Raw genomic sequence first — 13577 nt, 5'->3', positions numbered from 1 at the left:
GAAGAAGGTCTTGGACTAGAGTTCAGAGTCTGATCTATGATAGGTACTTTTGTACTTTTTGATTTTTGTACAGTCATGGCTCTTTCTGCTTTATTTTTCTGTCAGCCATGTACTGTATTTGTAGATGATTGTTTTGAGGAAAAGAAAGAAAAATATAGATGATTTGTTCCGCTGCATTTGATATTTTTAGTAGCTCTGGTCTGTTTTGTATAATATTTGGAAGATTCAGTTCAGTAAGCAAATTTCAAAGCCAGATCCTGGTTAGTTCGTTAAGCTGGTCGCGACCCGGTGCGGGGCGGGATCCGTCTCGGGTCGGGTCGTGACAATTATTTTGGAAGCGACAATCCCTGATTCATTGCTTCATTGGTAGCCACGTAATGGAGGAGGCTCATTGCCATGCCCTACCATGTAGACTACCTCAACTTCCATAGTGTTTTCATCAGCAACTTATTCTTATACTCGTATTTTTTAGTGATCCTTCCAATGTATTTATGGTTCTATATTGAGGGTAAAGATTTCTTTGATTGGAGGATTAAGGTTAAAATTGACCTTCTTCTAAGGGGATAAAATTAGTCGACAATAGGATTCCTTAGAAGATTCTCCATGGTGTTGACCGTTATAAGTGTTAGTAATATTAATCTTTTTTCTTGGGCACTCGTTGTCGACGATTTTTATTAGAGACATATTTTTAGGAGGTTGTACCAAATGTAATGCCCATATTGACTTTCTTCTCAAGTATGTTTATGAGGCCTCGGCCTCCAAATTTTTTTGCCCTTCCACCAAAATCTTTTGGCAAGGGATTTCTGGCTGAGAGGTCCAGATTTCACGCTCCAATGTTCACCATGTAGAGCTAATCTTGGTTTATATTGAGTTACCTTAGTATATGATAACTCTATTAGTGGGTTCTCTTGGCCTTGATTGTCAATGGTCGTTGATACCTCTTCTTCATCAGGCCTTTTTCTTTAACTATCTTTAGTACTCTCTGCATTCTGCAGACAGAGTTTCAAGTTCTTTCTTCTGAGGTACATGAGTTTACTGTTGTTGTTCTCATAATGAATATTTCAATTTGCCAATAAAGCTATTCCTCTTTAGTATATTTAGATTTGTAAACTTATTTTGGGTAGGAACGCTTATTTCTGGCTCTAATGTTGGTAGCATAGACGGATGCATGGGTAATGATTATTGAGCCCATAGCTCTATATTCATCTTTTTCTTTTGCCTTCTAGATAATCTTCCTCTAAATGAGGAAGCTTCATGATCATACCTCGCTAGTATGAAAGGCTTAGTTTGTAGTGTGATGACGCTCGATAAAATCAGTGAAGTCTTCTTCTTGACATCAGTAATATTCACAGTTAAAACTTCAGGATGTGAATGCCTCTCAAAGACTGAGGTCCTATTTTGTTGAACTTCTTTAAAAGTAGCATCTCTAGCAGTTCGTGGTCATTGCATGAAAAAAATAAGTCGTGCATAACCTTTAGCAGTATTAGGACATCCAATATGGCCTTGAATAGTTAGGCTATGAATAAGTACAATTACAATTATTATAGTAACTGCTTAAAACTTTAGCCTGCCATATCGAATGATAGCTTCAAAGTCTCCAGTATTGATGACAATATTGGCTAGTTGAATACTAGCGCCACATCCCAGTTGGCTGAAAATAAGAGTATTCTGTAGTTTCATTCAGTGCAAATGAAAGGTAAGGGTTACTAATCGGAAGTTGATATATCACCCCACACTTCCAAAGTGCAAAGACTAAATAGAATGAAATAATATATATAATAAATTTTATCTGATTATATTATTTCAAAACCTTGATTTTAATAAATTTATAAGAATTATAACAATTTGTTGTTATTATAGTTTATTTATAACTAGTCAAAGATGGAAAAAAAAACTAATCCTTAGAGAAATCGCCAAAAATTTTGTTCCCCAGCCTCTATGTCTCGTCACTTTCTTATGTATGTTTATATGATGTGAGGAGAGTATTAATAAGTTTAGGTTTTGGGGTAAATTTTTAGAAGGTAAATTGGATTTTAGATAAGTCACTACCCAGAGATTTCACCCTCTTTTTGTGAGGACTTTATGATATGAGTTCTAGTTTCCTATAGTCATAAGCCCCTATAGTTAATTACCTCTCCCAATAATGAGAGAGAACTTTTAATTAAGACTAGTTGTAAGATAGGTCTCATAGGTTGCGAACCCAGTGTATAATAGTAACAGCTTTAGGATTTAAATTGGTCTTATGATTTGAAACTTATCAATATAAACTTAAAATACGTGATGGGGGGAATGAAGACGAGCTTGATTAAGATCCAATGGTTCCATAGTACCGAGATGTCATTATCCCTGGTCTACTTAGTCAGAGGAGGTAGTCGACCCAACCTGACAAAAGGTATCTTATCGACAACTATGGATTACTTCGTCCAAGAATACCAAATAGACATGGGGTGATGTTCTTCTAAGGGGATAGACCTGAACCACCTTAGCTGGCAAAGGGCTTATACTTATCAAATATACCATATGATTTATTACTCATGGGTTTGATGTCGTTAGAGAACATACAGGCTTTGACACTGTTTATAATATAATGATGTCATTTTATAACAAAATCATTCGACCAGAGGCACGTACCAAGACCCTGCTGGCATGATACTATTTGAGGATGAATCTTATTGATACACCCGATATGGCATTCGTTCTTTGTGAATTGAGATTAATTTCAAATTTATCACCCATGGCAAATGATTGTGGATGGTTAATGGGTTTTAATTTTAAGTTGTGGTGATTAGATTTCAAAGTATTTATAGGCTTTTGAGAATTAACCTTTTCGGTTAAAATTTACTGTCAACATGACCATCATCAGGGTGACGTTGAAGTCATTTATATTTTCGTACAAATTTGAGAGGTATTTTAAATTTTTGGGGTCCCCTCTAATTGAGATTAGCTTTCAACAAGGTCATCATTGGGGTGACATTAAAGTCGTTTTAAATTTATATATTTTTCATTGGAGTTTAAGCATTTTCTAAAGACATATTCCCCTATGGTTGAGATTTCTTGTCAATATGGCTATCATCAAGATAATTTTGCAATCATTTGTATTTTTATAGGAATTTGGGAGGCATCTTATAATTCAAGTCATACCAACTCCAGCCCTTTTAAGGAGGAGGATACGACTTGAAATATTGACCGCACAACATTCTCATACAGTTGGATTTAAGAATAAAATGTGACGGAGCACAAGATGAAAAAAATATTTTAGTGTATTTGTGTAACGAGGTAACACATTGACTAATGCTTATACACATACGTGCAATGTATTTTGCATTTTACACTCGCATTATGTATATGTATTTGCCTTATGTATAATACATCTGCCTTATGATTGGTATGTTAATATGAGACAATCATATTTCCATTTCATTCATAGTTCTTGCATATCAAATTTTTCTTAGGGTACTCTAACTCACATAAGCTATCATTTATATAGATATTAGAAATCTTGACACTAACAACATTGAATAGCCCGCCTAAATTTTACTTCTCTTTCAAAGTCATATACCTTGTTAATGTCCTTGTTTTCATGATTTTTCGAGCAACAAGTATAGTTAATGGAGTTATACGCTTAAATGCAAATAGTGTTAGAATAAGTTCAACAGAGAAGGATCCAACCTGATCTCATCTGATCAATTAAAAGTTGCCCATATAAGAAAATAACAAAGTAAGCTAATTAGAGGAAATCATACTATTTGTAAAACTATGGATTTGGGCTTTAGGACTACTTAGCAGGATAAGATGAAATATCTCAAGGACTTCCTATACCAAATCCTCCTCGACTTTTTCATTTATAGTTTTTTTTTTTTTAAGTCAAGTTAACATATAGTTTCGACATATCGCCATTACATTCTCCTCCAGTTCCTTATCAAAGTTTAAAAATACATGAGACAGGTTTTGGCTTGATCTTAGTAAATGCCACAAAACATGGCAAAATACTCCCTTGGTTGAATGTGTATGATATCAACAGTTCTACTGAAGTCCCTATAATAATGATTGTATGATTTCAAGCAACATGTGAGCTACCCTCACATCAACAATTGCACAACTGCGTTTTGACCACTTGAACAAGTCTTCAAACAATTTATTGGCAACAACTCAAGATTCTATATTTTGACATGAAATATAGTGCCGAATCCATTAGCTTTGAGAGAACTACATTACATACGTCTTCAGATATCGAAGACCATAAATTCTTAAAATGCAGAAAATGTTGAGCATAAATGCCCCTAAATCATATATAGCTTTCAGTTCTTCCTAAATAAAAATTTTGGTTGGCATTAATACTTAAATATTTTGAGAATTGATCTTCAAGCCTTCTATTCACTCGGCCGGATCAGTTATCCGGTCTTCCATGGTAACTTCCTAATTGCACAATTGCGTGATGACCAAGAGAGGGAGAGAGTTCGGACGGGCACGGAGGTAGGAGGTCGGAAGCAGCGAGCTAGGCCGGGTCAACTTCGGGCTTGGAGAAGGAAGGTCGTGTGCAGGCGTGCGGCTAGAGGGGCTTTCGCTTGCGAGAAGCTAGGTCGTTCGGACCTGGTTGCGTCGAGGGTTGGCCGGGAGCGGAAGAGGGAAGTTAGGGTTGAGTGTTTAGGAGCCGGATTGGTCGGAAGCAGTTGAAGGTCGGGTTGCCGAGCGTCGGAACAGTCGCGGGATCCTGCGTGATGTCTCGGATGCGTCCGACAAAGAGAAATCGTGGGAGAGACGAGACTCTGCTTGTGATTCCTGAGTGTGCGTGTGTCAAAGAACGGGACGAGCGAGATAGGTAACCGATGAGATAAGTAGTACGTCCATATGACGCTCACCTTAGCTTGTTGATTGAGAGTTTAGGCTTTCAATTAAGAGGTATTGGATTCGAGTCTTTGTATAAGCGTTGTGTGTGTGAGTTTGTCTTAAATGGCCTAAATGTCCCAAAAAAAAAAAATAATATGTCCATATGGGCTCGGCGGTGGCAAAAGGCGACAAAGGTGAAGGAGATTCACAGGACCAACGTTAGTTGGACTGCCAATGATGGGACCAACATTCTAAGAGCATCTACAATCGAAAATCTCATTTTTCACTCCATAATGTTCTGATTCATCTCTAATCAAACTCCATTTTTTCCCCTTCCGCAGATAACGGTCGCATGTTCTTTCGCACGGTAAGTTCAGTGGAGACAAAAAAATGACGGAGATGAACAATGCAACGCCAATATTAGCGTCCCAATATTCACCCGCAGCCAAATAGCAGAAGTTTTGCCATTCGGCTAGAACGGGCGAGGGACGTCATTCAAGCGTTTGGAGTTTGGTTGGAGATGCCCTAAGTAGAAAGTTTCGACAAGTAATTCACATCTCCAACAGCGTGTGAAAGAGGACGAAGAGGCTGTCAAACTGTGAAGAGCGATGGGATTGAGGGCATAGCAACTCGATTGAAATGGAGGAAGTTATTTTTGCTCTTGTTTAAAGTTTAAACTACTATGAATACAAACAACAATATATTTAATTGTTAAATATATAAATGACAAAGTTTTGAATGTTATGTAAGAAAAGAAATGGTGTTGCTCTATCTCAATCAAATTTTTATTAGGATGAGCAAAATATTTTGAAACTCAATTCATATGAGAATTGAATTCCAGCATTAAAAACTTAAAAGTCGCATTCACCTTTAAAAAGTTAATTGAATAGGAAGGTTCTGAACCACCCACAGCATTGCATTGCAGTTCAGTGCCCTTATTGGGGAACAAATATTTAACAAGGAAGAGTTTCAGAGTTTAAAACTATCTTCTTCTATTTTTTTATTATTATTTATATATTAAAATACCTAGTTTTGTCTTCTCCAAGACTTTGGCGTCGCCAAACATTGATACTATCGTGAGAATTATTATTTTTAAATTTTAAAGCTTTAATGTCAAATCAATATTTATATTCATCTTTCAATCCATTTTGAGATTTCATCATCTCATTTTCGTGGAAGTTCTATTTTTCATATGTGAGAAAAAAATAACTTGAACGTAGCTCATGTTGGTCTTTTGGTTGGGAGCTTCGGCTGCAAACTAAGAAATTTTGGATTCAAATCTTATGTATGTGATGTGTGTGAATTTATTTTAATTGACCTCAGAGTTATGTGAATTGATGTCCTTACAAAATGATGAGACATGCATTTAATTAATTCATGTCATTACAAGATGTTTGATTGTTTAGAACAAAATAGAATAATGAGATTTATTAGTGCCATTAGTAATGTGTTATTAAAGTTTTGTATGATGATTCAAAATAGATTTCAAGTTAAATTTCAAATTTTGAAGCACTCTAATCAATGAATTGACACAATGGAAATTTTAAAAAATTAATAGGTAAAATGTGTTCTAATTTTTTTTTTTTAGATTTTACAATCAAATAATCATCTCATTGGGATAGTATAAAGACTACAAAATCACAAAAAAAAATGGATGTTGTGTAGGATCTAAATGACTAGACTATATGATTTTAGGTGGAATTCTTTGAACTGAGTTGAGTTAGCAATGCTCATGTACCTCATCCTCTCCATATGTGACTCTTATCGTGTGTGGAGAAGAGGCCAAATGTTGCCACTATCACTTGCCAGTTCAGTCTATCCGAGGTTATTCAATCGGACCTCAACTCTTTTACTTCATGAGTAATCTCTTTTAATGGGAGGATCACAAAGTAGTGTTCAAATTGCTTGTAGTTTGTCATAAAATATCTTAATGTCCAAACCAATATGAGATTTTAAAGATAATAAGATGGAGATTTTAAATATGGGAACTATAGTATGACTAAAGATGTAGATTTTAAAGTTGATAACTATAGTAGTGCAAAAGATACTTGTCCTAAAGTATGACTAAAAGGCGACGTTTACAACCCCACAAATTATACTATGAAAAGATGTTTAAGAGTAAGAGCTATGATACCAAATAACAAGTAGAGTAGTTCAATGGAGTATTTAAACACTATACATTGATGAGAATACGACCCTATGGTAGAAGTTACAACACCACAATTGATATTGCTTTAACTCTAAATATAGTTAGATGTGATATTTCTATACGATTTAATTACTTCCAACTAGTGGGAGATGCATACTATATAACTTATAACATAGATTTTAGAGCCATAAAGCTTAAAAAGTAGTCGTATATTGCTTAGATAAGAATGCCATTAAAATATTCTAAATAAGATTTTTTTAAGAATAAGTTATATGCAATGTAAATTATGGAGAAAAATATTTTGAGCGTTGAAGAAAACCCAATAAGCAAGGTTTTACAACCTTATGTGAAAAGGTTGCCAAAGTGTAGGTCTTATAACTTATAACCTAGATTTTAGAGACCATAAAGCTTAAAAAGTAGTCGTATATTGCTTAGATAGGAATGCCATTAAAATATTCTAAATAAGAGTTTTTTAAGAATAAGGTATATGCAATGTAAATTATGGATAAAAATATTTTGAGAAGAAAACCCAATAAGCAAGGATTTACAACCTTATTTGAAAAGGTTGCCTAAGTGTAGGTCTTATAACTCTCGATAGGAAATGTTTTATATGTAAGTGTAACATATCATATTTTTTGTATAAGGGATACGTTAAAACACAAATGAGGATTTTGATACTATGAGACTTTTTATAGTTCGCAAACTAACAACATAACAAGACATGTAATGAAGTGGATTAGATTATCTTAATTATCATAACATTTATTCTCTAGATAAATAGTCTATGTTGGTAGACCATATCCATCTCTTGACCTTTACTAGCCTGACCTACTCTATTAAAACATAGACTAGCTGTCATGACCCTACCCGATATGACCCGAGCCAACCTCCCAAGTCATACCATGCCCGATCGTGGCAAGAAGCAGAAATTGACCCCAAGCTCTAATTGAAAAAGTACTAAAAAACTAAACTTCCAAATTATATATGACTTGAAGCCATTATTAAATATAATATAAAGCGGAGTACAACTACTAAATCACAAAAAATAATTTTGTATATATATATATACACAATCTGAAGTCTATCTACAATAGTGCTTGCCAAAAGAAAAGTACTATAAAAGCAAAAGTCAAGCTTGCAAAAAGAAAGCTAACAAAAAAGCATACATACAAGACTTATCACAACATGATATCAAAACTACTCAACTCGTTCATTACCCTTTTCCTGACCTAAAAATGAAAGCAAAAGAAAGAGTGAGCTAACAAAGCTTAATAAGCTGTGATAGCCTAAAACATAAATCAACAGCTCAAATAAAAAGAAATAAAAATGCTGAAATAATCAATTGAAGTACTGTACAAAAAACTAAAAAATTGAAACATATACTAATACTAAGTGCATTTAAATAACTACTAAAATTATACTGGGACTGGCTGAAATATAAATAAATATTTCATAGTAATTATCAGAATTGTTCTCTTGCCTAAATTTCCCATACATAACAATTAACAAAATTCCTTCTCGCTACCAACAAAATCTCTATCGGCACTAATAGAATATCTTCTTAATTAATATAGCCCTCAAGCTCCAAAATTTTCAACACATAATAAATAATAAAATCTCTTCTTGCTATTGAAAATAAAGTGTATTTTACACTATTGAAGCAATCACAATATTATTGTATAATTCAAAAAATGCTATACCGATTGTCAATAATTCCCCACCAGGTTTTTTATAGTTTGTTAAAAATAAGTTTTCAAAATGGCCTAAATTTCTCATACATAACAATTAACAAAATTCCTTCTGGCTACCAACAAAATCTCTTATCGCCACTAATAGAATCTCTTCTTAATTAATATAGCCCTCAAGCTCCAAAATTTTCAACACATAATAAATAATAAAATCTCTTCTTGCTATTGAAAATAAAGTGTATTTTACACTATTGAAGCAATCACAATATTATTGTATAATTCAAAAAATGCTATACCGATTGTCAATAATTCCCCCACCAGGTTTTTTATAGTTTGTTAAAAATAAGTTTTCAAAATTTTCATATTACCAAGATTATGTATAAGAGCATTCTAAAGCTTTAATTGAACTAAAACATTATTTTTAGATTTCAATATAAAATTTTGAATTGATAAAAATCAATGCATTTCAAAATCACTTGATAAAAAATCTTAAATAAATACTCAAAATAATCAGAACAATTTTACCGACATCATATCAACAGTTATGCGGATCAAAGTTACCATAATCCAAGAAAACCGTGTTGTTTGTAAAACCAAATTATAGATTAGATAAGAAAAATTCTAAAAACTCTAAATTATTGAAAATTGTGACAAGCAAAACATAACATATCTCGACTTGAGCAACTTTTTGAACTAGGCTGACAACCGAAAATGACCCGAAGCAGCCCAAATCCTCCTTTCTTTCTCTAAAATCATGCTCCTTCTCTCTTTAGGTCATGGATTGCATGAGAAGAAATGGAATGAATAGTAATAAAAAGATATTTTTAATTAATGTAGAAATTTGGCCTAGTGCCGGGGTGCAACTATGCTAGTGTCGGAGTGCTAGTTCATTTTCCAATTTCTAGAGATCACAACATCAGGGCACTGCTATTCCAACACTAGGGCACTTCAGGGGAAAAATTTTAGATTTCATAAACATGCATTCTAACAACTGAAATTTGCTTCAAAACACATGTAGACATTTTTTATACACAGATCATTATCAGACATATGCAATAGAGTTCAAATGTAAAAATTAAATAGGTTATTTTACTTCTAGTCGGATTAGATCAGTTTGAATAGTACTATGATTTCGGATGTCTCACACTAGCTTAAATAATGTTATATAAATAAAGTTTTATAATTGAGTGATTTTTTTTTTATTAAATAAGAATTATTCTGTCATTGATGCCTTTGATCTACTAAGAATTCCACCATGAATTGTAAGTAATACTATATCAATGATTTGTTAGATTGTCCCAATAAGGGCAGTTATTTAATTTAATATTATTGATATTATTCTCATCATATCACTAGTCTATGATTGGAGTTGAGTAATGTTGAAATACTTCTCTCTAAGTTGAGAAACTAAGTTAGTAAAGGAAACAACGATCTATTAGTTATCACTAATGTCATTATTGGCTACTGATGCCGTCTTTGATTTCCAAACTATTTGTTGAAGGATATGTGATTTAATATATCATTTTTGGTTAGAAAAGTCTTAATTAGTGTGACTATGGTGGAGGGGTCAGCATAAACTTGATTATTAAGACTAAAATTATCCACTACCATAAAAAAAGTTGGGTTATAATTGCTTCTTCTTATATGTCAATGGGAAGGACCCATTGACTAGACACAAGGGGCATCCATAAAATTACTTTCATTTGGTTGTTAGCCAATGTAAGGGCAATGAAAAACTAACTTGCCCTTTGTGGACCTATAGGTGCATGGAACCCACTATTTGAGAGCAAATGCCATCTACATGCTATTATTAAGGGGCCACTAATCATTAAAATGATAAATGAGAATTGACTTGTCCTTTGCAAACCTACCATTAGAACCCATTGAAAGAAAGAAAAAAGAAGAAAAGATTAGCTCTATTTGATTGGTATAAAAAAGCTATTAAATAGTTGAGACAGTCAATTGGAGTGATAGACGTCTCTCATGTGTCATCATTCAAAATGATGAGTAAAATCCTTAAAATGGGGCATTACTAACATTATGTAAGATTATTGATGACAAATTATACTAATTACACATATTATAATTGTATTGGATATTTCAATTAATTGATACTCACTAACAGGACCTTATGCATGCACTGATAGGATGACTATGTCAATCATATGATGAAGGATCCTAATAGTGCTAGGAAGAGATGACACATCACATGATCTAAGAGTGATTGAAAGAGGGACCACCATAATAAATGTAGCATCCTCCTCACTAGAACTCTTACGGAGCAAAGAAAACTACTGCTTAAAATGAAAGGAATGACATCTATTTATTGAGATGGTTGTCCTTGGATGATTACTACATGTATTGCTTCTTAGCACAACCACTTATTCTCATTAATTTGTAGCACATATTCTAAGGTTATAATATGAGACTTATGCATCACACAGTAGGGCAACACCTATACAAATGATAAGGATATGGTCACAAATAAAGGCATGACATCAAAATATGAGCTATTCATTATGCACAACACTCCAAACAAGCTCATGGACAACCTTAATCTCACTAAAATTATTAAAGAATAATTAAGAAACTTAATTTAAAGTACCATGATGGGTAAGTTTTTCACACTAATCAAAGAGAACAATATCAAATGTTATTTTATTTCAAGGCCACTCTATCTATCTTATTTGGTTTGGCCAAATTGTCTTCCTTTTAGAAGCTTTAAATTATACTATTTTACTTATTATCTTTTCCTTTTGTATTAGGACAAGCCATCAATCTATATAATAGTAGTTTATTAGCTCTTACGGCATCTCAAACTTGGTTAGGCCTAAAGAAGGCATTTGAATAAGATCTCATTTTATTATTTTAATTCATTAAATAAAAATTAGCTTTTGCTAGTGTAAATTTCATACAAAAAATGCTTGGTGGTTGATCCGGTAGGGCTTTGGTGAGTCCCTAGCTATCTTTTCTCACCCCTACTATTCTTCTCTTTCAACACGATTCCCCTTCTCCTCCACATTAGGCATGGCCAACCTAAAATATATTGGATATATCTAGAAAGCTATAGGACTTACAATCTTTAAAGATATAAAGAATATCTATTGAGAGAGGTGAATAAGATAGGCCAATTATATACAATTAGAGGTACTTAATTAAGACTTCCAATCATATCTAGATATGGAAAGCTACTACCTAATTTTCTATATAACCACCTAAATGTATAATTAAATAATGATGTTAAATTCAACTATATCATGTGGGATATGATATGAATGCAAGTTATCTATTTTGAAGGTGAGGGGCTTCAATTGTGTATAGACAGAGGTTTTGACAACTAACAAGCTAGGGGTGCCAAAAATTGACACGACTCGAAAACCCTAGTCGAATCTTACATAAAAATTTCAGGTTCGGGTCAACTTGAACCCGAAATGGGCTAGGTTCAGGTTGACCAAAAAACCCGACAATTACCCGATTTTGACTCGAAGAAGCGCACGAAAGGGATAAAGTTAGTTTCACAGCGAGCGAACTCACATTGTTATTTGCTACTGATCAAAAGGTTATTACATCCAATCCGACTGGAAGGGAATGTCATCCAAGGAGCGTAGTCGAACATCAATGAAAGAGCTTCATAGCGAGCGAAGTAGCGACCTCCCGTTGTTGCTTCCGATCAAAAGGTTGTAACTTTCGATCAGATCGGAAGGGAACGTCGTCCAAGGGGCAAAGTCAAACTGCAATGAAAGAGCTTCACAACGAACAAACTCCCATCATTGCTTCTGATCAAAAGGTTGTAACTTCTGATCTGATTGGAAGGGAACGTCGTCCAAGGAGCGAAGTCGAACTACAGTGAAGGAGCTTCAACGCCTTCACAGCAAGCATACTCTCGCCGTTGCTTCCGATCAAAAGGTTGTAACTTCAGATCCGATCAGAAGGGAACGTCGTCCAAGGAGTGAAGTCGAACTGTAATGAATGAGCTTCAACGCCTTCATAGCAAGCAAACTCCCGTCGTTGCTTCCTATCAATAGGTTGTAACTGTCTATCCGATCGGAAGAGAATGTCGTCCAAGGAGCGAAGTCGAACAACAATGAAGGAGCGGGGAGCTGGCTAGCGAGCGAACTCTCGTCGTTGCTTCTGATTTGACTTGAAGGGAAAGTCATCCAAGGAGTGAAGTGGAACGTCGTCACGGGTCGGGTTTGGGTTGACCCGAACCCAAAGCGGGTCGGGTTCGAAAAACTGACACGTTTGCAAAAATGGGCTGGGTCCGGGTTGACATGAATAGTGTTGGGTCAATTCTGGGTTCGACCCGAACCCGACTCGTGACCCGAAATTGACACCCTTTATAATAAGCTCAACTCTATCCTTTTCTAGGAGACACAGAGAGAATTATTCTTAATTAAAAAGTTAGCATGAAACCATGCATTTAATTTTTAAAAAAATAATAGAGTAAAGCATAGGGAACCAACAAAGTAGTTTAAAAGAATAATAGAAAGCCAGTGCAATTGGGCTCTACATATACATTATCAAATAAATATAAAAAAAGACAGCTTCGTTCTGCATAAGGAACAAGTTCTAAAAAAAACGCCTATAAATAAATACCTGCTGAGGTCTTTCTTATATTCCATGTAGGATTTTGGTCCGCATAAGAGTTGGTCAGCACTTGCCTTCCTTTTCAACCGCTTCTCCATACCTTTAGAACCAATGAATCAAAACACCGAAAAAAGACCATTAGTCCCCTACATTCCATCTCCCTCTTAAATTCATCGCTTCTCTCTCTCCTCCATTTGCATCTTCAAATCAGGCTACGATTCCAATGCAACGATTGCTCTGAATTCTTCCATCTCGCTGCATTCTCAATTTCTTTGGCCATTCTCTCTATCTAGGATAGGTTCCAATTTCCCATCCTCAAATCAATG

The 13577-nt window shown here is 34.5% G+C and overlaps 1 protein-coding gene across 1 annotated transcript in view; it reads right to left on the bottom strand.

Annotated features, from left to right (window-relative positions):
• LOC110113998 (chlorophyll a-b binding protein AB96-like) overlaps window positions 1-13390 on the bottom strand; it is a 26310-nt gene extending 12920 nt beyond the window's left edge. Inside the window, exon 1 of the mRNA XM_020846742.2 lies at window positions 13352-13390. Within this exon, the coding sequence (XP_020702401.2) occupies window positions 13352-13390 (39 nt within the window). The remainder of the gene's footprint in view (window positions 1-13351) is intronic.
• Between the last annotated feature and the right edge of the window lie 187 nt (window positions 13391-13577).

The sequence above is a fragment of the Dendrobium catenatum genome, unplaced genomic scaffold, assembly GCF_001605985.2.
Source record: "Dendrobium catenatum unplaced genomic scaffold, ASM160598v2 fragScaff_scaffold_621, whole genome shotgun sequence".
Lineage (NCBI taxonomy): Eukaryota > Viridiplantae > Streptophyta > Magnoliopsida > Asparagales > Orchidaceae > Dendrobium > Dendrobium catenatum.
The sequence above is the reverse complement of the archived record's forward strand: the minus strand, read 5'-3'. Positions and strand labels throughout refer to the sequence as shown.